The 23,682-nt window shown below is 43.5% G+C and overlaps 1 protein-coding gene, 1 long non-coding RNA gene and 1 other non-coding gene across 4 annotated transcripts in view; 2 read left to right on the top strand and 1 right to left on the bottom strand.

The window, feature by feature from the left end:
• LAMB4 (laminin subunit beta 4) overlaps positions 1 to 23,682 on the top strand; it is a 104,832-nt gene that overhangs the window by 64,150 nt on the left and 17,000 nt on the right. The window contains exons 20-30 of one of the 2 annotated variants that reach the window (XM_004739516.3): positions 1,203 to 1,346; positions 2,779 to 3,010; positions 3,463 to 3,620; positions 5,095 to 5,319; positions 5,931 to 6,151; positions 10,636 to 10,732; positions 13,388 to 13,763; positions 16,477 to 16,637; positions 18,197 to 18,402; positions 19,039 to 19,200; positions 22,873 to 23,017. In XM_004739516.3, coding sequence (XP_004739573.2) covers positions 1,203 to 1,346; positions 2,779 to 3,010; positions 3,463 to 3,620; positions 5,095 to 5,319; positions 5,931 to 6,151; positions 10,636 to 10,732; positions 13,388 to 13,763; positions 16,477 to 16,637; positions 18,197 to 18,402; positions 19,039 to 19,200; positions 22,873 to 23,017 — 2,127 coding nt within the window. Of the gene's footprint in view, positions 1 to 1,202; positions 1,347 to 2,778; positions 3,011 to 3,462; positions 3,621 to 5,094; positions 5,320 to 5,930; positions 6,152 to 10,635; positions 10,733 to 13,387; positions 13,764 to 16,476; positions 16,638 to 18,196; positions 18,403 to 19,038; positions 19,201 to 22,872; positions 23,018 to 23,682 lie in introns of those variants that run through there. The other variant, XM_004739518.3, reaches the window with a different exon arrangement.
• Positions 1,582 to 1,686, top strand: LOC123387111. The gene has a single exon (XR_006601469.1). It is a non-coding gene; the product is annotated as a U6 spliceosomal RNA (small nuclear RNA).
• LOC106006575 lies at positions 9,542 to 15,064 on the bottom strand. The gene is made up of 3 exons (XR_001180704.2): positions 14,916 to 15,064; positions 13,929 to 14,029; positions 9,542 to 10,547 (listed from the first exon to the last, which is right to left on the bottom strand). It is a non-coding gene; the product is annotated as an uncharacterized LOC106006575 (long non-coding RNA).

The raw sequence follows: 23,682 nt of genomic DNA on the forward strand, positions 1-23,682 counted from the left end.
AAAAAAAAATTTTACCCGAAGGCGAGAAAAAAAAAATGAAAAAGAAAAAATTAAATTAACTGCAAGACTAAAAAAAAAATCACAGGAAAAAATCCATGAGTTCCGTGCTTGGCTTTCTCCTCCTCTGGAATTCTGTTGCTCTCCTTGGTATTGAAACCGCACTCCTTGGTAGGTGAACTTGGTCTCGGCTGGATTTCTTGTTGATCTTCTGGGGGAGGGGCCTGTTGTAGTGATTCTCAAGTGTCTTTGCCCCAGGCGGAATTACACCGCCCTTACCCGGGGCCGGGGTGAGTAATCCGCTCGGGTTTGCTTTCAGGAGCTTTTGTTCCCTGAGCGCTTTCCGTAGAGTTCCAGAGGACGGGAATACAAATGGCGGCCTCCTGGTCTCTGGCCCGGAGGAGCCGAGAGCCCAGGGCCCCACTCCTCAGTGCGCCCTCAGAGAACAGCGCCCAGTTACTCCCGTCTGCCTGACCTCCGGCCGCGCTCCGAGCTCACCGAGCCTGCGACCGGTTCAAGGTAACACGGAGCTGCGAGCTTACTGTTGGCTCTGTCTCTGTAGCCGGCTTTCCGGTTCCAATACCCGCAAGCTCTGCGACACTCAGACACCCCCGATCCTTCTGTGACCCTGCGGGACCTGAGGCCACGCTGACCCCGCGTGGGCTTCGCCCCGGTTTAGCCTCTGGAGCGATGTCCCTCAGCGGAACAGACTTTTAAAAGTCCTGATTTTGTGCGCGGTTGCTCCGCCGCTTGCCGGGAGCCGGCCCCTCCCCCCGGGGTCTATCTTCCCGTCGCTTTGGATTCACTTCTCCGCCGGTCCTACCTTTCAGAAAGTGGTTGTTTTTCTGTTTCCAGAATTGCTGTTCTTCTTCTCTTCGATCTGCCGATGGATTTTCAGGTGTTTGCAATCTTTAGATAAGCTATCTAGCTGATCTCCGGCTAGCTGAAGCAGTCTCAGCTTGCTACTTCTCCGCCATCTTGACTCCTCCTCCCTGCTCCATGGTTCTAAGTATTTCACGGGCGTTATTGTCTTTAATCCTCATAATCCCCTGGGGTAGGTGCTATAATTTCCCCATTTCACAGATGAAGGAGTCAAGAATGAGAGAAGTACCAAACACAAGTGAAGTGAACTAAAGCTCCCAACAGGACCAGGTGTTTCTCGCCGCTTCCTTCACCTCTAACTGTCCTCTTTTGTCTCCCCACAGCCTGTAAGTGTCACCCCCAGGGCTCAGTGGGGCCCCGCTGCAGCCGACTCGGGGGCCAGTGCCCATGCAAGCCTCATGTGGCCGGGCGCTGCTGTGACAGGTGCTCACCAGGAAGCTATGGCTTGGGACATCATGGCTGTCACCGTACGTAGCAAAGAACAGATGAGGGAGGGCATGCGTGGTCACAACCTTGGAGTTTCGAAGGCAGGAAAATCAGTATGGGACTCCCGAAAACGAGGGGACTGGGAAATTGATGCCATGATTCAGGCTGTCTGTCTGCGTAGATAAAATGTACAGGAGAATTTTCCCATCGTATTTCATCCATCCCTTCTGAGGGCACCCACTGGATTCAGAGCTCCTTTAGTAATCGTGTGTGATGGTGCTCGCTTCGATGGCACATATCCTAACACTGGAAATGATACAGAGATCAGCACAGCTCCTGTGCGAGGAGGACACGCAAATCTGCGAAGGCAACACGGGTGATGGCAAAAACACAGTCCGCACTTCTGGGAGCGTGCAGTGTGTATCAAAGAGATGGCAGTCCAGGGAGGTTGTGCGAACACCGGGAAAGGTGTTGGCTGTGCCAGCCCAGCTTTACGATCTGGCACAGAAGCCGCACGGCTGGCCAGGTCGAAAGAACAATGAGATTGAGGAGTCAAGGATGGGGTCAGCTCTGCCACCTGGATATCACCCTGTCTGATGCTTGGGTCGCAAAAAAATGCGGAACTGATTTTAGAAGCTCCCCATTAATAAGGGCTCAGATAGGTCTTTATTCAGATGCAGTGGTAATCCAGTCTCATGGCTCCCATGTTCAGGGGATATAGTTCTCTGTTCACACTGTAAACCGTTAGTGAGAATACTGTTCTCCGCAGAAGCCTAGCTTGGTGGATATCTCCAGATAGGTTAGTTCTTCCAGGTAAAGGAACAGAATATCTTTTTAGTCATGATTCAGAGAGATGGCATACCTTCCTGGTCATTGCCCAGCAGACAGTGCTTAGGTCCATGATCACTGCTGTTTCCCTTTCTTTAAAAAACAAAAACAAAAACAGGAAAAAAAAAAAAAAAGAAAAGAAAAAAAAAAGATGAAGCGCTTACGATCCCCAAAGGGGTAAACACAGAGGAGCAAGCCTGTCTTCCGCCTCCTGTCTTCGTGTAGGGAAGACTGGCTCCAGGGAGTCAACAATTCGCTAGAAAAGGATTGAGCCTCTATGACCTCACCTAGGAAAAGGAAAGATCCAACCACCTTGAGAAGGGTTTTTATATTCTTTAGAATCTTGAAGTTTGAGTTGATGAGTGGAAGTTTGAGTCCTTAAGAACACGCTCTTTGTTGAGGTCCGGTGTAGAAACAGTGCTTAGAAACCCCAGTGGCTCACAGCGTACGGTTCCCTGGATGACTCAGGGAATCATTTGACAAACACTGACCCGGTACTGGGAGGGTGCACGCCCGGCTCTCGGACTCACCTTATGTGCCTGATCGGGATGTGACAGTGAGTTCAAGTTTACAAAATCAGGATCGTCGCTCATTCCCCCAGCACACCACCTGCCCCCACTCAACATGTCCTCTTTCTTTGTCTAGCATGTCACTGTCATCCGCAAGGCTCAAAGAGCCCTATATGTGACCAAATAACGGGACAGTGCTCCTGCCAGGGGGAGGTGGCCGGCCGCCGTTGTGACCGGTGCCTGGAAGGCTACTTTGGGTTCCCCAGCTGCCACCCTTGCCTTTGTAATGGATTCGCGGAACTTTGTGATCCCGAAACAGGCTCATGCTTCAATTGTGGAGGGTTTACAACTGGAAGAAACTGTGAAAGGTAGGAAATTCACACGTACTTTAATTTTGTTTCTTTTGTTCCGATGTCACAACACCCTCTGAAGGACCACTGGGTAGAGACTCAACGGTATTTAAGTGTAGACGATTGCTATAGGGACTGGGGGAAGGTAGAGCGTCATTCCTGATGTCCTTCAAGATCTTGTGATGAGCCAGACCATGTCTGATTAAATTAACAAACAGGCATTTATTGGTCTGGCACCTTGTTTTTTATGTCTCTAAAGTATAACATGTACATTCACTGCTACTATATTGAGTTTAATGACTGTACATCTTGGGACTTTCAATGTAAAGCAAAAAAATCCCTTCACGGAAGCAAGAAGCATCTTCTAAAATACAGTTTTGGGAGTTGCACTGTCCTCGAGCATAACAAATCCACACTGGCTAATGTGAGCTTTCTCCAGGAACGTTTGGTAAAAAGCAATTGTCTTCCAGATGCATCGATGGTTACTATGGGAATCCTCCTTCGGGACAGTCCTGCCGTCCTTGCCGATGTCCAGACGTTCCCTCGAGTAGCCAGTATTTTGCCCATTCCTGTTATCAGCATCCTTGGAGCTCAGATGTGATCTGCAATTGTCTTCAGGGTTATGCAGGTATGTAGTCTAGTTCATGTTGCCTTTTTGCTTCTATCCCATAATGCTACCTAAAAACAGATCCCATGTTCATAATTTATCTGCTTTGAACAACTGAGTGGTCCTGAATATGTTAATGGTAAGAAGACACAATCTGGTATCTTGCTGCTTTACTGAACAAAGGATTTGAAGGATTCAGAAACAAACAATGAAAAGCTCATTCCTCCAAGCTTTAATTTTTTTTTTTAAATAACATTCTGGAACATTAACTGACCAAATGAGTTTAAATCAAATAGATTTATTTAAAATAAAACCATCACATGTTAAGTAAGATACATGGGTGATTAAGTAATATATATGTCTCATATAACATATAATGTAAGCAATTAAAACATAAAAAATTTTAATCAAATACTTTATGTAATCCCAACCAGTCAATTTGACTGATATTTCACGAATATGATTTATTTTTTTCAGATCTTGAAGCACTGATTTGGGCCTCATATAGACACCATATAAGTCAATTCAGTATTTGTGTCTGTCCCTCTACCAAAACTTTTATTTTGAGGAGTTTAAGCATGAGTGTAAACATATAAGGCAAACAGGGAAAAAACATGAAACCTACTTGATTTAATCATAGTTTGGGAATATGGTGCTGCTATTTTCTCCAACGATAGTTACCATCATGGTAATAAATGATGTGGCTAGTTTTTTTTTGTTTTGGTTTGGTTTTTGGTTTTTGGTTTCTTTTTGCTACCTATGTCTCTACTTCATTTTGACCTCTTCCCGTGTAGTTTCTTGTCTATGTCCACTCTGGCTTGGTTGGTCAGTGTTTCAGAACGGAGACCAGGATTGGCTGATGAGAGCATTCCTAAATAGAATGAACCAAAATGGGGGGGTGGGTAGACCCACAATTTGGGCACCTAACTGACTACAGTTCCCTGGTGGTTGGAAAGGTAGCAGGTAAAGGAGGAAAGGGATATTTTCTCCACCCAGTGCTTGATAAAAACACCCTCCAGTGTGCACACATCACGAAAACCACAGTCACCATCTACACTGCTAGACCCCATCTCAGGTGCTGCTGCTTCATCTCCAGAAGTAGGTGGGGGTGGGGGTACCCCAGAGAGAACACAAGGTGAGATTGGCTTTGGGTCCTGAGACACTTGAGTAACCCCTGTTATAGAAAGATCCAGGGATCCTGTGCCTAATACTCTAGTTTCTTATATAAGGACTAGAATGTGTTCCTCACCAAGGACTTTTTAGTTCTGAATAATCATTGTATTCTCTGACTGGATAATAAATTAAAATGAATGTTTTAATTCAGAACATTTTTCCTTCTACGTCCCCAACCTGTGACATCTCATTATCCCTTGAAGAGCCTAATTATTCTCTGTGCCCGTCTCCACCCTGCTCCCCTACACCCATCCCCCCGCCCACACACACAGAGACACACACGCTTCTCATGTCATTCCCATTTCCTCTCCCTTCTTTTCAGGTAAGCAGTGTGGAGAGTGCTCTGCGGGTTTCTACGGAAATCCCAGAATTTCAGGAGCACCTTGCCAACCGTGTGCCTGCAACAACAACACCGACGTGACGGACCCTGAGTCCTGCAGCCGGCTGACGGGGGAGTGCCTGAAGTGTTTGCACAACACGCAGGGGCCCCACTGCCAGTTCTGCAAACCAGGTCACTTTGGATCGGCCATCAATCAGACCTGCCGGAGTAAGTGTGCCCGGCTTCCCAGGGAGGGTGGATTGGGGGCTGGGAACATGGCAGCAGAGCAAGGTCCTCCATGCATGTGCCAGGATCACCTGGGGACAGGGCTGGGATATTAACAGACCGATTCCTAGACTATACCTTCGACCCACTGAGCAGAATTTCCCAGAATCGGTACTGGGACCAAGTTCATCCAGTGTCTTTAATGTAGCAGTTTGGGAACCACTGAGGCAGAAGAGGGCCAGGGGTTGAGTCTATAATATAAAAAAAAAGGGGGGTGGCAGAAGTTTTTAGAAGATATTAACTATTTCAGTTGACTGAAGTCAACGTAGTGAACTGTTTTCAGATCGTGAATGGCAGGCAGAAAAGCAAGGTTTTCAGTCATCCTAATTGCGAGCTCTCAGAATACAGTCAGCAGAACCACATGAAATCGCTATGTGGGACGATCAGAAGTGCTGAATGGGTTTAACCTACTTAGATTCTTTGGTAGGCCTGAAACATAGTGAGGTGCCTCCTCCGTGAGCCCTTCTGAGAAACGATACATACAGTGTCTGTATGTTTGTTGAATGCCGGTGTTGTCCCTGAGTTTACCTGCAGCAATGGCTCTGTTCCCTCAGGGTGCTCCTGCCATCCTTCTGGGGTGAATCCTGCCAAGTGTCCCCCTGGTCGGGGAGCTTGCCTCTGTGACCCTGACACTGGCACGTGCCCTTGTCTGCCCAACGTCATGGGCCGGGCCTGTGACCGTTGTGCCGATGGACACTGGAATCTCATCCCCGGCAGAGGATGCCAGCCATGCGACTGTGACCCCCGGACCTCTCATGGCGGCCACTGTGACCAGGCAAGATGCTTTGAACTTTCCAGGGCGCTAGAGTGGGAAGGGAGGGGGAGACATAGTTTCCAAATTTGCAAATAATGTCTTCTTTATATACTCTTGTTAATTAGTGTTTTTGGACAGGATTGGCCTCATAGAGGGATAGAGTCTGCATTTACAAGGAATGAAAAACACTAAAAAAGAGAATGAGGGTCTTAAGGTCAAGTTTGGCTTCTTTTGCTTTTCTCCAAGCCTCTCTGTGACTGGGGAAGTCAGAATTCATGCACAGCAAAACACAAACAGCTTATCTTTCCCTACCCTCTATGTATGATCATAGGGAAGCTACAAGAAATTGGTTATTAATCAGAATTGATGATCAGAATGAAAATCAATGCATGCCTGCAAAACCGCAGTTCCATTTTCAGAAATTAAACTGTCATTCCCTACAGCTCACCAATCACTTTACATATGGGGAAAATAAGATGTCCTCTTTTCTTACCAGACCAACCTCAGTTGTTTCAAAGGAATGCAGGGTAGTGTACTAGGAGCAAACCTGTGTTCTGTAACGTACCATTATTGCTGCTTAGCTGCACATGCGATTTTTAGTCCATAAAATAACGGGCATAGAATTTTTGAAACAAATATAACATCTATATGGAAAAAAAGTATTCATGGCATGATCAGGGTCTTTGGCTTAATAAATACAGTCTTTGAAACACTTGCCACATTAATAGAGATGGGAGGGAAGGGTAAAACAATGAGAAGAAATTTTAGAGTCTGTCCACACTGCAGGGACCAGGGTTTAATTGGAATCAAAATGCTAATTTAAGAAGCTGGACCTTTCCCAACTACTAAAAATAATGAGAAGCGTGGCTCATCTCCAATTTCAGTTCCACTGTTCAGCTGATGCAAAGGTCAAATCTTAGGCAAGTCAACTTTTGAAGGTAGTTCTCATATATAGAACTGTTTTGCTTTCTCTTTCTTCTTCTTTCCAGCCCTTCTGCTCCAACACACACACACACACACACATACACACACACACACACACACACCCCTACCTCTCCATGCCCTTTTTTTTCCTAATAAATGTTTTATTTTAGGATAGATTTCCAGAAGAGTTGTGAAGATAGGACAGAGAAGATGGACCTCGCACCCACCTTCCTCTGCTTTTAACACCTTACATTAGTATGGTGATTTGTCACAATTAATGAACCAATATTGACACAGTATCATTAACTAATGTCCATAATTTACTCATATTTCCTTAGTTGGTCACCTATTGTCATTTTTCTGTTCCCAAACCCCATCCGGGACACCCCATTACCTTTAGTCATCTTATCCCTTCAGGTTCTTCTTCATTGTAGCGTTTCTCAGGCTTTCCTTATTTTTGACGACCTTAGCAATTTTGAGGAAGGTTTTGGAAAATGTCCCTCTATTCAAATTTATCTGATGTTTTCTCCTGTTTGGACTTGGATTATGGGATTGAGGAAGAAGCCCACAGAGAGAAAGTGCTGTTCTCATAACATCCTCTTAAGGCTGCACACCATCTACATGACTTAGCACTGTTGACATGAATCCCAGTCACCGGGCTAAGGTAGTGTTTGTCATGGTTCTGTTCTGTAAAGTTACTTTCTTTCCTCCTTTCCATACTGTGCTCCTTGGAAGAAAGTCACCATGCATAATCTACACGTGAGGAGCGGGGAGTCTCACACTCCTTCCTTGAGGGCAGAGTAGCTCCATAAATTATTTGGAATTCTTCTGCACTGAGATTTATCTGTTGTCCCCCAGATCTTCATCTATTAATCATTTTTTAATATCTACATGGAGTCATGGGTATTTATACTATACTTCAAGTTACAATCCAATGTGACTTTATTTTGCTGTTCATGTTATTCCAGCTCTGATCTTTGGGAGTAATTTCAATGGGTTTCTATGTCCCTTTGACATACCTCATTATTATTAGGTTTTGGATTTTTTAAAGCACTTTCTGCATGACAAGGTACTCTGAGCTCATCTGGTGTATTTCTTGCCACTATCCTAGGAAAAGCCATTTCTTTCCTTCTCTTCCTCCTCTTCCTCCTCCTCCTTTTTTAAGAGAGAGAAGTTGGAGGAAGGGCAGAGGGAGAGGAAGAGAGAGAATCTTAAGCAGGCTCCATGCCCAGCACAGGGCCCTGATGCAGGCCTTGATCCCATGACCCTGTGATCATGACTTTAGCCGAAATCCAGAGTCTGACACTTAAATGACTGAGCCACCCAGGTGCCCTGAATTAGCCATTTCTTTAAGGAGACCTGGTTCCTTTTACTGGAGAATGGTATCTGAGCCCCAGATGACCATACCTGGCTCATATCCCCCCCCCCCCAACTCCTCACACCTGCTGCCACTGACCGTGGAACAAAATGATTGATCTCCACGTGAGTGCTTGGCTTCCTAATTCAAGAGGGACTCCCAATGTTCATGATACCACATCGGGCATGGTTCTTAGACCTTTTAGCTTCTTCTCCTTTTTTTAAAAAGTAGGTTCCACACTCAGTATGAAGCCAAACATAGGGCTTGAATTCACAACCTTCAGATCAAGACCTGAGCTGAGCTGAGATCAAGAGTTGGATGCTTACCCAACTGAGTCACCCAGGTGCCCTGTAGACCTTTTAGGAAGCATATTTGCAGCAGGATTCAACGAAGACCACAGTCCAATCATGGAGGCTAAGGGAAGGCTATGAAGCTAGAAGTCAGATGGCATTGGTTTAACCGGAAGACCCCCTGATGACAAGGGTATTTGGGGTTGTCTGGTCCATTGGGGATTCCTTGGGGAAGACTGCTCTTTAAAATCAGGAAACATTTTCACAGGAGTATAGGAGAGACAGGTGGATATTTAGATTCCCAGCTGTTTAAACAACCACTGGTAAATGTCTTTATGTCAGACAGGAGGTCATCCTTGGTGCATTATTACAGAGCGAGAGCCAAATGTGCAATCCAATATTTTCATCAACAGTTGGGATTGAGGTGGGGAAACATGCCTCCCAAATATTATCAAATTTGCAGATATGGCTAAGTTGTAAGCTCCTGGGATAAAGACAGAACACAAGACAAGATATCCTCACAGCCCATCCTGTTGGCTGGAAAGAAGAGTGTGAAATGGTACCAGGATAAAAGTAAAAGTTTTGCAATTGGGTTTTTAAAATCCATTGCATCAATGCAGAGTAGGAGTAAGAACCTGGCACCAGCTCGTGTGAAAAACATCTGAGGATTTTCGCTTCTGTGAGCCAGCCGTGGTGACCAGGCTGCCAAAGACACAGTGTCCGTTCCAGCTATACCGGTGGGAATGCCACACTCGGGGTCAGGCCAGTCACTGTCCTACAGTCCTCTGCACTGGTCAGACAGCCATAGGAACATCGTTGTTACTTTTGCATCCTACCTTTTAAACATTCTATTGACAAACTAGTACCTGTCCCAAGGAAGCCAATCAGGAAGTACTGTTGCTATTCTGGGGTAAAGACTTGAAGGAATTAGGGGTGATCAGACCAAAGAAAAGAAGCAAATGCAAATTGGGAATGTTCATCTCCAGTTGGAAGAGGGACTGTCCCAGGGAAGGGGGGGCTGCCCTTTTTGTGCAACAGGGCTCAGAACAACAGCAACAAGTTACAAAAGAGCAGACTCTCCACCCATGGGAGGAAAGATTGCCGAACAGTTAAGGACAACCAGAAGTCTGTCAGGTCTCAGGGATAGCCTGCTCACCAAAACTCCTTATATTTGAGCAGAAGCTAATGGGGACGCTAAAGAAAGGCAGAAGCTGTGTAGATCTGGTCATTTTATAAGTCAGACTACCAATGGAGCTGCCCTTTAAGCAAATTTGGTCAAGTATAACCAAGTACTCTGACAATAGTGATTTGCTTCTGTATTTTTCTCCTGTGAATTTTCTAACCTCCCCAGTTTTCAGAAGGGCTGGTCAAGGATCCCATTGAGAGGGTATACAAAAGATTATCCCTCTCCCCCAAAACACAGTAAAATAACCATCATTAAATGATTAAGCTTCACTTGCAAAAAAATATTGCTTTGTTGAGCAAAACACTAGCCCAGTTGGGAGAAGCTCCATTGTACATTCCATAATGGAAACATTATTTGCCAAATCAGTTGATCAATGTTCATCCAGGCCTTCAGCCTCTCTGTTCATCATGCACGAACTCCCATAACTGTAGAGGAAAAGAATGTGGCCCATTTCCCGTGATGTGTTTTGTTTTCATTTACATCTGTGTATGTTTCCCGGCTTGGGGCCACCTGGCCTCAAACAGCTGGAAGCAGGCGTTATATTCAGGGGCCCAAAGCCAAAACACATCAGCTCCTGAGCCGTGGTCTTGCCGAGGGTAGTTGCTGGCCGTGGGAATATCATCCTTCCTCTGCCTTTGCACAGCTGTATGTTCTAAACCACTGGAGGGAAAACGATTTCATATTAAGATTCATTATTTGTTTTAGATCATAAAGCTTGGCAGTTCCTCACCCATGACTGCTCTTCCAGCTTACAGGCCAGTGTCCGTGTAAATTAGGCTATGATGGGAAACTCTGCAGCGAGTGCAAGGAAGATTATTACCGTGACCCACTGGGGCGATGCATTCGTAAGTATTACTAATTCTAAAAACACAAGGACCATCCGCCTGGTCTGACCACAGGCATGCTATGAACCAGCTGAATTTTAAATTCCTTTATTTGATAGAAAATTCACAATGTGCAATCTTTGCTTTGAAAACAGTATTTTTTATAGCCTTATAAAAAGATTTGTGTCAAGCCTTTGGCTACATTACATGTGTTGAAGCCTGATTGCAGTTCCTCAAAGTCCCTAAAATGCAACAGACGTCTGAGGTCATGACCTGTGGCCTGTTTTCTGCTATTTGGAAGCATGTTGACATAAACAGCTTCTAGAGGGAGGTGCAGGCCGGGAGATGGTTCATAGGAAGCCAGAAGAAGAGGGAATGTTTCCCCAACTTGGATCTCGTAATTCTGGCTCTTTCAGATATTCCCTGTTTCATTTATTTTAAGACATTCACAAAAATGCCTCCTGGGTGCACTAGGTCGTGAGCAGATAAGGCAAGGCCCCTATGCTCGTGGAGTTCATGTTCTAGTGCCTTTCGCCCCATGTCTTAGCACTGATTGTTGGGCTTAGAGCAGCACCGTCTGACAGAACTTTCTGCAGCAATGGAAATGGTCCAATTGGCACTGTTGGGATGCAGGGGTCACGGGCCTGGGAGCTGATGAGCACTTGAGATGTGGCTAGTGCGGACGAAGAAAAGAACCATGTGTTCAATTCATTTACATTTCAGCAGCTACGGGTGCTAAGTAGCTACCATATTGGACAGTAGATTGAGAATCTGGGTTAGTGGATTTGTGAATCTCTGCGGTCTGCTGCCAAAAGAGGTCAGTCCAAAGAAATATCCAATGTGGTGGGCTTACCACAGTCACCTCTACATAGCCACATGTGGTAACTTTTTCCTCCTCTCTATTCCTTTCTAAATGTGCTTTTGTGGCTAAAATAAATGGCCTTCATTTCCTTGCCCCATTCAAATCTGTATCCTCAGTGGTTCCCCCCCAGTCCCACTTAGTTTTCTATCTGGAATGGAGACGTTAAAAACCAGGGAAGAATTTGGCTCCTGGAAAATCTGTCTGAGCATCTTTTGTCTGTGCCCTCCTAGTATTTCAATAATCTCGTGTTCTGAAATGCTTTCAGCTTTGATAGAGAAAACTTTGCAAATGATCAACTGGGGCCATAGACTTTTCTAACGCTCCTGGAAAAGAGCCATTAATAAGCTGGTGACTTGACCTAGTGCTGCCCTGGAGGGGTTCCTGCTGAGGCCTCCGAGCCAAAGCGAATGTGCTGGACAGATGGGATCTAGTTGAGGAGCCTAGTGTGTTAATCAGTTTTTATTTGTAATCGGGATTTTTACTCAAGCTATAAAATGCATTTTTAAATCACTTGTTCCTTGCAGTTAGTCTAGTGACACAGACTAATGATGTCCTGACCTTCTGGAAATTGCTCTAATTTCCATAGCTCTATCCATTCTCCGTCCTCAGCCTTAATCAAAAGGCTACTCAACTGAATTACATGTAGCATCTGTTGCTGTTATTTTTTTTAACTTTTTTTTTAGAGCAATTTTAGATTTACAGCAAAATTGAGAGGAAGGTACAGAGATTTCCCATATATCCCCACCCCCTACACATGCACGGCCAGCCCCATTAACAACACCCCCATGTTACAACTGATGAACCCACGTTGACACACGCCATAACGTCCAAGTCCACAGTTCACGTTATGGTTCACTCTTGGTAGTTTCCATTCTGTGGGTTTGGACAAATGTGTAAGGACACATACCCCCCATGATGGCATCATATGGAATATTTTCACTGCCCTAAAAATCCTCCATGCCCCACCTGTTCCTCTCTCACCACCCCTCTCCCCACAGCCCATGCCAGCCACTCATCTTTTTATTCATTTCCATGGTTTTGCCTTTTCTAGAATGTCCGGTAGTTGGAATCCTACAGTACCTCACCTTTTCAGATTGATTTAGTTCATTAGGTGGCAGGCATTTAGGGTCCCTCTGTGTCTTCTCATGGTTTGATAGCTCATTTCTTCTTAGCCTTAAAAAATATCCCTTGTACCACAGTTTTCTTTACCCATTCGCCCACTGTAGGACATCTTGGTTGTTTCCAAGTTTGGGCAATTATAAATACAGCTGCCATAAACATCTGTCTGCGGGGTTTTGCATGGACATCAGTTTTCAATTTCTCTGGGTAAACATGATGGAGTGATTTCCCCCCTTTTCTGGAGGCTGGACTGGTTCTCCTTATGTAATGGAAAACGGCATGCATCAGCACCTGCAGGCTGGTACAGAGTGTGGTCACGAGAATTCCTAGAGGGTCTCCGACACACCTGAGTCACCCACAGGGGGAGTGGCCCCGGACGCTAGTGTGACATCCCCTGCTGGGTCCAGGTTACTCATCGAACAGGTGAAGGAACCCACACAAGAACACTCACACAGTAAAGACGACACCTGGTATCTCCATCTGGGAACCATGAACGGATGTGTTAGTGGGACGAAAAGCAGAGTGCTGTATGTAATGGCCACCACCAGGTCTCTGTAATTATACCGGTTTTTAAATGTTCACCTTAAAACTGGGCATCGGGGATACTTTCCGGGGAGAGGAGTGGGCTTTGTTCTTGAGCCAGAAGCAAAAGGCCAAGTGACTGACATTCTCTGCTCCCTCTGTCTTCATTTTAGCATGTGACTGCAACAAGGAAGGTGCCCAGAAGCCCACCTGTGACCGGGACACGGGCACGTGCCACTGCCGGGAGGGGGTTGGCGGCCCGCGATGCGATCGCTGCGCCCGGGGTCACGGCCGGGAATTCCCTGCCTGTCTGCCATGTCATGGCTGCTTTGATCCCTGGGACCACACGGTTTCTGCCCTCTCCAAAGCGGTGCAGGGGTTAATGAGGCTGGCTGCTAACATGCGAGATAAAAGAGAGCCCATGAGGGTCTGCGAGGCCGACTTCAAAGGCCTCAGAGAGAACATGTCTGAAATAGAAAGGATTCTGAAACATCCTGTTTTCTCATCGGGGGAATTCTCAACCGTCAAGGATTATCAGGACTCTGTTCGGTAAGATTTGTGCTCAAGCCATAGAGAGCAAGTTCCTGATATGCCTTGACTCCCGTGGAGCTTTAAAAAGGCTTCAGTTTCAAAATGTACCTATGTGGACGTTAGGGAAATAATTTTTCAGTCAGTGTCCAGGTTGGTCATTGTGATGGTCTTTCTCTTTCTTACCTACTTAGGATTTCATGGGATCTTTCCAGATGACATCGATTAGAACAAAAAGGCAATCCATCATTAAGAGCTTGGTTTTGGAAAGCCCAAACCCAGCAGAGCTGAAAGACACAAAATTGGGAAAAGGGTCATTTATAATACAGATTTTTTTTTTTCCCCAACCAGGCACCCAGGGGGAAATTTGCTGAATCCTCCCAAATTCTTTGGTTGCTTGGAAAGCCCATACGTTAATGTGAAGTCATAGAGCAAGTGTGAGAAGTTCCTCAAAATGCATTGTCATTTTTATTATATGTTATATATATTTATACAGCACACATCAAACATTTCTGGAAATTATGTTGGTTGGTCTGGGTCAGGGCTCAGGAAACCACGGGCAAAAGTCCCGCAGGCCACCCTCTTTTGTAAATGAGGATTTGCTGGTACACAGCCATGCCCACTTATGTGCCTGTCGTCTGTGGCTGCTTTCCTGGGACAAGGGCAGGTGGAGCTGTTGTGGCAGAGACTAGGCCCCCCTGCCAGGTCTAAAATATTTACTATCTGACCCTTTACAGAAAAAATTTGCCAGTTGCTCTGGGCAAAAACCAGGGTGCACGGGATACAGTTCTCCATCCTTCTATGAGCACATAGTCTACTAAGAAATCAGAAAGACTGATTATGTAGCAGAATATCCCCTTCCTCCCACCCCGCCCCGCTATCAAAGGTCCCGGATTAAAGAATACTTGAAGATGCAGAGTTTTATGTTATACAAAATACCAGTGTCGATATAAGGCCATTCAGTTTCATCAGGCAGGAAGTCCCAGAGGTACATGGTAACAGCTTAAAAGTTACACAAGAAAGAAGGTAAAAGTCCACCGACATAGTTCGGAGGAAGGGCCAGGCCAGGCTGGCAGCTGAAAGCGAGCACATCTGTAGCCTCATAAAGACTGTTGCCTGCAGGATTTGAGCCTTGGGTCCCCAGATCTTCCCACTTTTTAAGAGATGTCAGACCTCCAGATTTTTATGCAAAGGCTCCCACTTTAAAATACCGCAGCTAATCCAGCGGTGCTCTTAGAAACACCGAATAGGCCAAGTAAATGTGTCTGAGAATGAGCTTTGGTTCATGGACCACAGGCTTGTGGTTCTAGAATATGGAGGACAAAGTGGTCCTGTCAGGCAGAATGAGCCGGCCGGCAGTGGACATTCTAAACAAAGAGACCACAGGACCTCGGAATAGAGCAGAAAGACAGCAAGAGGAGCAGGAGTCCCAGGGCCAGACCTCTTCTGCCAGACACCAGCACGTCTGTCCCTTCCCAGGCCACCTGCGGAGCTCCTCTTCCTCCTTAGCAACCACCAAAACACCGCCTCCTCCCTGAAGCCTTCCATGACCTCCTCAGAAAAAGACACGTGTTTCCTTCTCCATCTTCCCACCTCCCTGTGCTTCCTGGGCAGTCACCCCACCAAGGGGCCCCTGGAGGCAGAGGTTACCTTCTCCAGGCTCCCTTCAGTAATGTAACAAATGCTTGCTGGGAAAATTACCGACAAAAAGTGAGGCGGAGGACAGGAAAGCAGGATGTCACGAGTACAGATGCCGTGACTGAAATCCATCTATTGCTGTGTGGCCTTGGGCAAGTTATTTCACAATCTGTGAAATCTATTTCACAGATTTCTTGGGAGAATTAGACGCACTACTGAGCATGTGCCTGGCGCATTGCTGGGCTTCAAGAGTCACATTTCTAATAACAGTAATTACTATCATTGTTATGATTATTAACGTGATGAATTATGGTCCTGACAGTTGGTGCCAGAAGGAAAAGTCTGTAGATTAGAAGGGAGAGTTAGAGCAGAAAATGCATTTCTGCCAAGATAAATTAGTCCCAGAGATTCATTTTGTCATTTTCCTCAACTGTACTCATCACAATTTGCACCAAATTTCCTTAGCATGAGGGACATTACTGATTATTTCCTTGAAAATAATGGGTGCTGAGCCCAGCACATTGAAGCAGGACAGAGCTAGCACCATGGAGAAGATGGGGCGAGGGAACATACCCTAGGCCTGGGTACTGTCACCAACAAGGAAACCTCCTCGTCACTCATGGGAATGACAAGGACCCTGTACAGCAGAGGCACTAGAAGGATCCTTGCTGGGAGCAGATTTATTCTCGATAAAGAGCTGCTTCTTTCCTTAGGCTGGGTGAGGACTCCCATGTTGAAAGCTGAATATAGGTCGGATCTCATGGATTTAAATAAACCGTATCTGAATGAGTGTTTTTGCAAACCCAAAGCAAAGGGAGACAGACAGAGTCTAAATAGTTGAAATGGAAAGCCCTTGTCCTGCTAGACCTCATATGTGGATTGTGTTTTAAGTGAGTGCTAAAATATTCCCGGAAGCTGAATTGATAAGAAAGAGAGGAACCATGAACAGAGCGACAAACTGTCAAACAACATTGGGGAAGAAAGATCGGTTCTAATTATGAGGTTGTCTGATCATGAGGGCAGTGTTGTATTTTGTTTCGCTGGTCTATCAACAGGAATACAAGCTTCGCTACATTCACTGTCATTTCCCCTCCAGGGAACAAATCATGCAGCAAAGTGTGCAAATGAAAGCTGTGCGTGAGTTTCCAGATCTGAAAGAAAGGATAGGGAGAAGGAGGAATGAAGCAGACCTCTTACTTGAAGAACTCCGGCGAGAAATCGGTTTGCGCTCCCATGCCCGCAGCGCAAGCATCACGGGTAAGAGAAAACGCTCCTGGAGGCCCCACGGATGGACGCTTGCTGGCGGCCCCATCATGCGTGCCGTTAGCAAGTTGCCTGGGGCTCATTGCCACAGAGCCTGAGCACTTTAGGACCTGAAAACACACCCATTAAAGGTATTATTTGAACACGAATATTTCTCAACAGGATAGAACTTGGGTAGCATGTGCTGAAAATAATGAATACAGCTAACAGTGTCTGCTAGGAAGCCAGTACTGACCCCCAGAGTTCTCTCCTCGTGCCACAGCATGTAAGGGGTCGCGTGTAACAGGCTTCGGACTGAGAGTTGGATGTTCCAAAACCAGCTTGTCCCTCTGAGCACGGCAATGAGGCTCAGAAAGCTCCCTGCCTTGGCTCTTCCCTCTGAGTCAAAGGAACAAACAGTGACACTCAGAGAAAGGACATTCAAGCTTTGCTGTCCGGTTGCCTCTTCAACATGGTTCACGGCCTGAAAGATTTGGACCCCCAAATGGAGCACGGGGAATAGAATTCTTCGTGGGTTTACTGGGAAAGGCTCCAGGAAATAGGTGACTTCTGCCTTAGACTTCACAAAATGAGGCTAAAATTTGCCAGATAAATAAAGGCCAAAACTCATCCCAAGCAGTAGGAAGGTGTGGTTGTCTCATGCCCAGCTTCTAGCTACATAGAGAATAAAGATCAGGACTCTGGGCCTCTGGTTCCTAAAATATGGAGTTAGTGTTCAAAGTCCTGCGACACTATCATTTGCAGTAAATCATTCTGTATTATCTTCATGAATTTGTATTTTACTAAAAACATGGAAAATACAGATCAGAGCCTAAGAACATAATTTCTAGAATCAAACCACCTACCTCACTGTCTGTGAGACCTCAGGCCAATAACTTTCATCCCGAGAGCCTCGTCTCTCACTTGCAAGGCGGGAGTGATCCCACTAACACGTACCTCAGCGTTTTGTGAAGATTCAGGAAGAAAACTGACAGGAAGTGCAGGCACAGAGAAAACACTCTGCAGTTGTGACCTGCTGTCATCAGTTTCAGCATGACAGGTCAGCACGCTAGGGTCCCCCCACAACTTCTACCCAGAGCCTGTTTTTATAAAGGGAGTCTCACCAGGAGACAGGTTCACCGGCCGGTGCCTGTGGCCGCTCTCACTCTCCAGGGCTGAGAAGTTGTGACTGACATGCTGTGGCCGGCAGGCCTAAATCATCTGTTCTCTGGCCCTTTCCAGAACAAATTTGTCAACTCCTGCCCCATCTCGTGAGGTGAACTCGGCTGGTTTGTCACGTTAGGGTTCGTACAGGCAGTCATCACTGACACTAATTAATACATACTTCATCCATCCGTGGAACACTTTAGAGCAGACTCTCAGATTGTTTCCCTTAGTCCTCACGAATTACAGATAAGCAAGCGATCTGGAGATGAGCCAGTTTGCTGAAGGATGTAGGCAGACAGTAAAGGGCAAAACCAACACTCACGCTGTGAAAAGATTGTCTTGATAACTGGTATGGAATTTCGTTTATTCTCACAAAACTTACCCTACCTCAATTTGCATTAATGTAGATTCCTCAGAGGACATCAAGAGGCATTATCAGACGTCATCATCTGCTGAAAAGAAAAGTAATGAAACCATTTCTATCATAAAAAACTCTGAAAAAACCAGAAACGACTTACTTACCATCTTCGATACGCTAACCTCAAAACAGAACTCGTCATTGGAAAAACTGAAGCAGATTATGGTACCAGATATCCAAAGACTGAAAGAAAAGGTAAATGTTCATGATGGTATGGTAAAAGCATTGTGGTTTCTGTTTGGCATACAAGTCTCTTCAGTTGTATTTCCTGCCTTGCATTTTATTTTTTTATTTAGACTTTGTAAGTGTATAGATATAACCTAAATTTAGATACGCTGTATTATATAAGATACAAATAATATAAATATGGTAATTTGTATTTTATTATTTTTATTTTCTAAATCAAAGTTTGAGAAAATTCAGAGTAAGACTGTGGCTTGATTTTATTATCTTATCTTTATTTATATTATTTGCTCTTTCCACAATGGTACAGATTATAGACATTCGCTCCTCTTGCTTCCTTGTAAATAAAAGGTAATTTTTATTAAAAAAAAAAAAAGAAAGAAAGAAATTAACATGCAATAAATGCTAGATATTTGACTGTTTTCTCCAAAAACTCTGAGCGTAAAAATGCATTGATGCTGACAACAAAGGATTCAGGTATTTTGTTCTGGAGACACGTTTCACAAGGTTGTGTCCACGTGCTAAGCATGAACCACTGTCGAAGAAACACTTACGCCTAGAGCACTGAGTGGCTCCAGTGAACCTGGATGGCATCAGCCAAACCCTGCCCACATGTCACTTTTCAACATGAATCCTTTCTCCCTTGAGGTGTGTGCAGACCCCAGGGACATGCCCTGCGTGCTCGCATTCTGTGATGGCCCCAGCTGCCGCAGCTCCCCGCCCCTCTCGAGCGATGCCCTCCAGCAAGCTCAGGAGGCAGAGTCTGCAATTCGTAATTTGAGCGACCAGGTTCAGGGTTGGAAGAACCAGGTAAATATGGCTTCTCTTGTTTTATTTGTAAAGCCGCAGCAATAGGAAGAAAAAAGCAAACTGAAATGTTTAAAACAACCATTTAGCTTCTAGTTGAAAGGGTAGATTCTAGATATTAGGTGTTCTTTTTTTTCTTTTTTTTTTTTAAGACTTTTATTTATTTATCTGCCAGAGAGAGACACAGTGAGACAGGGAATATAAGCAGGGTGAGTGGGAGAGGGAGAAGCAGGTTCCCCCATGACCCTGGGATCATCACCTGAGCCGAAGGCAGATGCTTAATGACTGAGCCACTCAGGCGTCCAATATTAGGTGCTCTTACGCTTGGAAACAGAGGATTAAAAATACAGATGTGTGTATAAATGTACATTTATAAGTACATGTGAATATTGACATTTTCTATGATATATGTATCACATATATGTGTGTAAATGTGTGTGTGTGTGTGTGTATGGAGAGAGCGCGAGAGGAGAAAGAACTCAAAAGTCTATGTTTGCAGGATATTGACTCACATGGATGTTTCTTTTCTAGCAAACACTACATAAAAAAATGGGAGGCTCTTAGCCTTAAAGGTTTGAAAACTTTAGATTTCTCAAAGTAAAGACTAATTTGTAAAAATTCAAGGGCTAAATATACAAATTCCAATGTTAAAATTTAATTTGATATAGAAAATGTTGTAATAGGGATACACCCTTAGGCCTTGTACTCCTTCCAATGTTGTTAGACATGAAATAGTAGTTTTAATACTTAAGTACCTGATGATTGAGTCACTAATAACTTGAACTGTTTTCATTTATTTTTCTGATCATATTGATAAATTAGAATAATTTTTAATTGCCTAATTTCCCTTGTGTGTGTGTGTGTGTGTGTGTGTGTGTGTGTGTGAATACATTACACATTCACCTGGAGATGTTGAATACAATTTTAGGTATTCTGTGACTAACTGGATTCATCTTGTAACATGATGATGATGTGTACCCTAGTTGGCTCCATTTTTGACACTATATATAGAGTCTTTGATGAAGAAGAAAAATCTCTTAAAAAGCTAAATTTCTTGGGGCGCCTGTGTGGCTCAGTGGGTTAAAGCCCCTGCCTTCGGCTTGGGTCATGATCCCAGGGTCCTGGGATAGAGCCCCGCGTCGGGCTCCCTGCTTGGCTCGGGGACCCTGCTTTCCCCTCTCTCTCTGCCTGCGTCTCTGCCTACTTGTGATCTCTGCCTGTCAAATAAATAAAATCTTTAGAAAAAAAAAAAGCTAGATTTCTTTACCAACAATATGAGCACTGGGTATTATAAAAGACTGATGAATCATAGGCCTATATCTTGGAAACAAGTAATACATTATATGTTAGTTAATTGAGTTTAAATAAAAAATTATTTCAATGAGATTATATCTACACACCCCAAAATATGTAAGTTAAATATTATAGCAGTCAGCATTCCTGTTTGTAAGCAACAGAAACCAACTCCTGAATAAAACGGTTTCAGAATCAACAGGAGGATAGAAGGCCAAGCTTGGGAACGAGCTGAGAACCACGGCTAAGATATGGTGTGCATCTCACACTCGTGGGTGCACACATGTGCACACATGGGCTTGCCCGCACATGCATGTGCACACAGAGCTACACTTTCCTCCTTGAGCCTCACCTGCGTGAGCCTGAGCCCCAGCTGGTCCCAAGCCCTGCTCCACAAGCTCCCGAATCCAGGTCCTGTGCGAGCCTCTGATTAGCACCAGCACATCTTGAATGTTGCAAATTTTTATTTACATAGTCATAATTCTGAGTTGCTACCTAGTTTTCACTTAGATGTTACTCTTCCTTCTTCCAATAAATATTCTTTGAGTGCCTACGATCCTGGCCTGGCATCCTGGTGGTTAAAACAATCCTGAATTGTTCAACGTAATTTTAAATGATTACACCTTATTGCCCCTTCTCAAAACAAAACAAAACAGAAAAACCAAAAAAACCACAAAACCAAAAACCCAGAAACCTCACACCATTTAAAATAGCCCTGTGTTAAGCTTTTACTTTTAAAAGATAGCCCCTGATGTATGTTCTAGCAGGATCTGGCTTTCTCAGCGCCCAACTGAAGAACTGGGAAGGGCGGGAGCGGGGGGTTTTCATGTTGATAAAATGGTGTGCTATTTCCCTCTTGATTAGATGGGGCAGAAGAGTGCCAGGAAAGATTGTGAGAGAATTCTCAGGAGTCAGTGGTGACAGAAGATGGATTGCAGAGAGATATTTTCAGAGTGAAGTAATTTAGCAATCTCTTCTCTGAATACAGCATCGACTAATTGACACAGATTTCATCTTTACAATTTTGTGTTTTCCTGTCCAGAGTATTTATTTGTGGAATTCTCATTTTACTTTCATGTGTTCTTACCGCTAACCTTTTTTTTTTTTTTAATTGAGAGAGAGATAACTAACATAGAACACTGTATTAGTTTTAAGCATACATGATTTGGTAGATGTATATATTGCAAAATGATTGGCACAGGAAGTTTGATTAACATCTATCCCCTCACTTAGATTTTTTTCTCATGATGGGAACTTTGAAGATCTCTCTCAGCAACTGCTCACCATTCTAAGATTTTCAAAGTTCTAGGAAAATTAAGGGACAACTCTAAAAAAAAATGAAGATACATATTTTTCATCATGTAAATATTTTTTTCGTTTCATCATTTCCAATGAATGCAACTAAATCCTTTTCCAAAAAATCCGTATGGCTCAAATTAGGCTGGCTCCTTTTGTGAGGAAATACAGGGAGATTCTTTTTTTTCCTAATTGTGTTTGATCCTAATTAGCCCTACTTCTGTCACAATTAATTTATTCCATACAGCTCAACTTGTTGCTGATGTTGCCCTATTGCTTTCTGGGTGTTATTTTTTTTTTTCCTCTTTAATTTGTTGGAATGTCAAGAAAAGCTAAGGAGTTTTCTCAAACCACATAATTAAAACTTTGCACTTCTAGAGGGCAAGACTTTTAGACCTATCATTCCTCCACCAAGTGTACAGGAGGTTTGGAATTTATCTTTGTAGCCTGCTCTGAGTTCAAACTCGTTTATTAAAAGGAGGAATGCTTTCTTTTTTAGCTTTCAGAGTAAGTACATTTTTTCAATTTAAGGAATGTCAAGAAGAGTAATTATTTTAATTTACATAAAAGAAAATGCTCTTAACTTATTAAACATTATGACCACTGTAAGCAGTCCCAAGTAATTTGCTGACATTATAGAATGCTAAAGTCTCATTAAAACAGAATTTTTGTTTTACATTTGTACCAGGAAAAGTCATTAGCACTAGGTCAACATGGTTTCCAAATAATTTTGATCACTAAGTGTTTGAAGAGATATATTCACATTATTTTTTTATAGATTTTATTTTTTTAAGTAATCTCTACACCCAACATGGGGCTCAAACTCACAACCCCAAGATCTAGAGTCACTTGCTCTACCAACTGAGCCAGCCAGACACCACAAGATAAATTCACACTAAACAAACATGATAATGAAAACAAATAACATCACCTTATAGAGAAATCCCTTAAAATGAATCTTTTATTTAATCTCTATGCTCCTCTTTTGTTTTTAGTGAGTTTCCTTTGGTCCAACTAGGTAATTAAACATCACACAATGTGCCTAATTGTTGTGTTTTCCTCATTGTTATTTTTTTCTTATCCCAGCTCAAAAATGTAAGTAAACTGGCAGAAATCTCCAAAAACAGTGCCTTACAGCTAAATGAGAAACTGAGAAATATGAAAAATCAAAGTGAATCTGAAGAAGAGAAAATGAATCTCTTAATCAAAAAACTGAAAACATTTTTGTCAGGTAATTAGAAAAATATGATGACTTGGGACTAGTTTTGTTTATTTTTCTTTGTTTTTTGTTTTTAAATATATACTCAAACATCATAACTGAGTTCAAATTGCATTAAGTGGAAATGAAATGCCTAAATCAGAAACATGATGTACCCTTTGATATAAAATTTCTTAATGAAAATAATTCCCAAATATTAATTCTATCAAAAAATATATGGCTATCTGTACAAGATCAATTTAGTAAAAAGTCCTAGAATTTAGTTAAAATTTCAAACAAATGAAGTGGGTGCTTAAAGTGGGGTTTTTTTTTAAGAAAAAAAATCTAACATGATGATTCTATCAGATTTCTTAATGTTATGATTCCATGATTTTCTCTGCTGACAGATTGTGTAAGATCAAAGCATACCAGATTTCAGTTAGTATACCAAATACTATAGGGAGGTGGTATCTAAAATATCAGTTTTTAACTATTATAGACTATTTTCCAAGTTTCCTATTGGTTCTCTGTGATCGACTGAAAGGAATAATTTGATCCATTTATTATTATAATTATGATGCTATTATCCCTCATTGTGCCTTACTGTAGAAGTTCACTTTTATTATTTAAGAAGTTTATTTTAAATTACAGAGAATTAGTAGTTGATGATAAAAATGAAATAGTACAGCTGGAAATTG

This window comes from Mustela putorius, unplaced genomic scaffold (genome assembly GCF_011764305.1).
Source record: "Mustela putorius furo isolate JIRA1106 unplaced genomic scaffold, ASM1176430v1.1 tig00003845_pilon_pilon_pilon, whole genome shotgun sequence".
NCBI classification, from domain to species: Eukaryota; Metazoa; Chordata; class Mammalia; order Carnivora; family Mustelidae; genus Mustela; species Mustela putorius.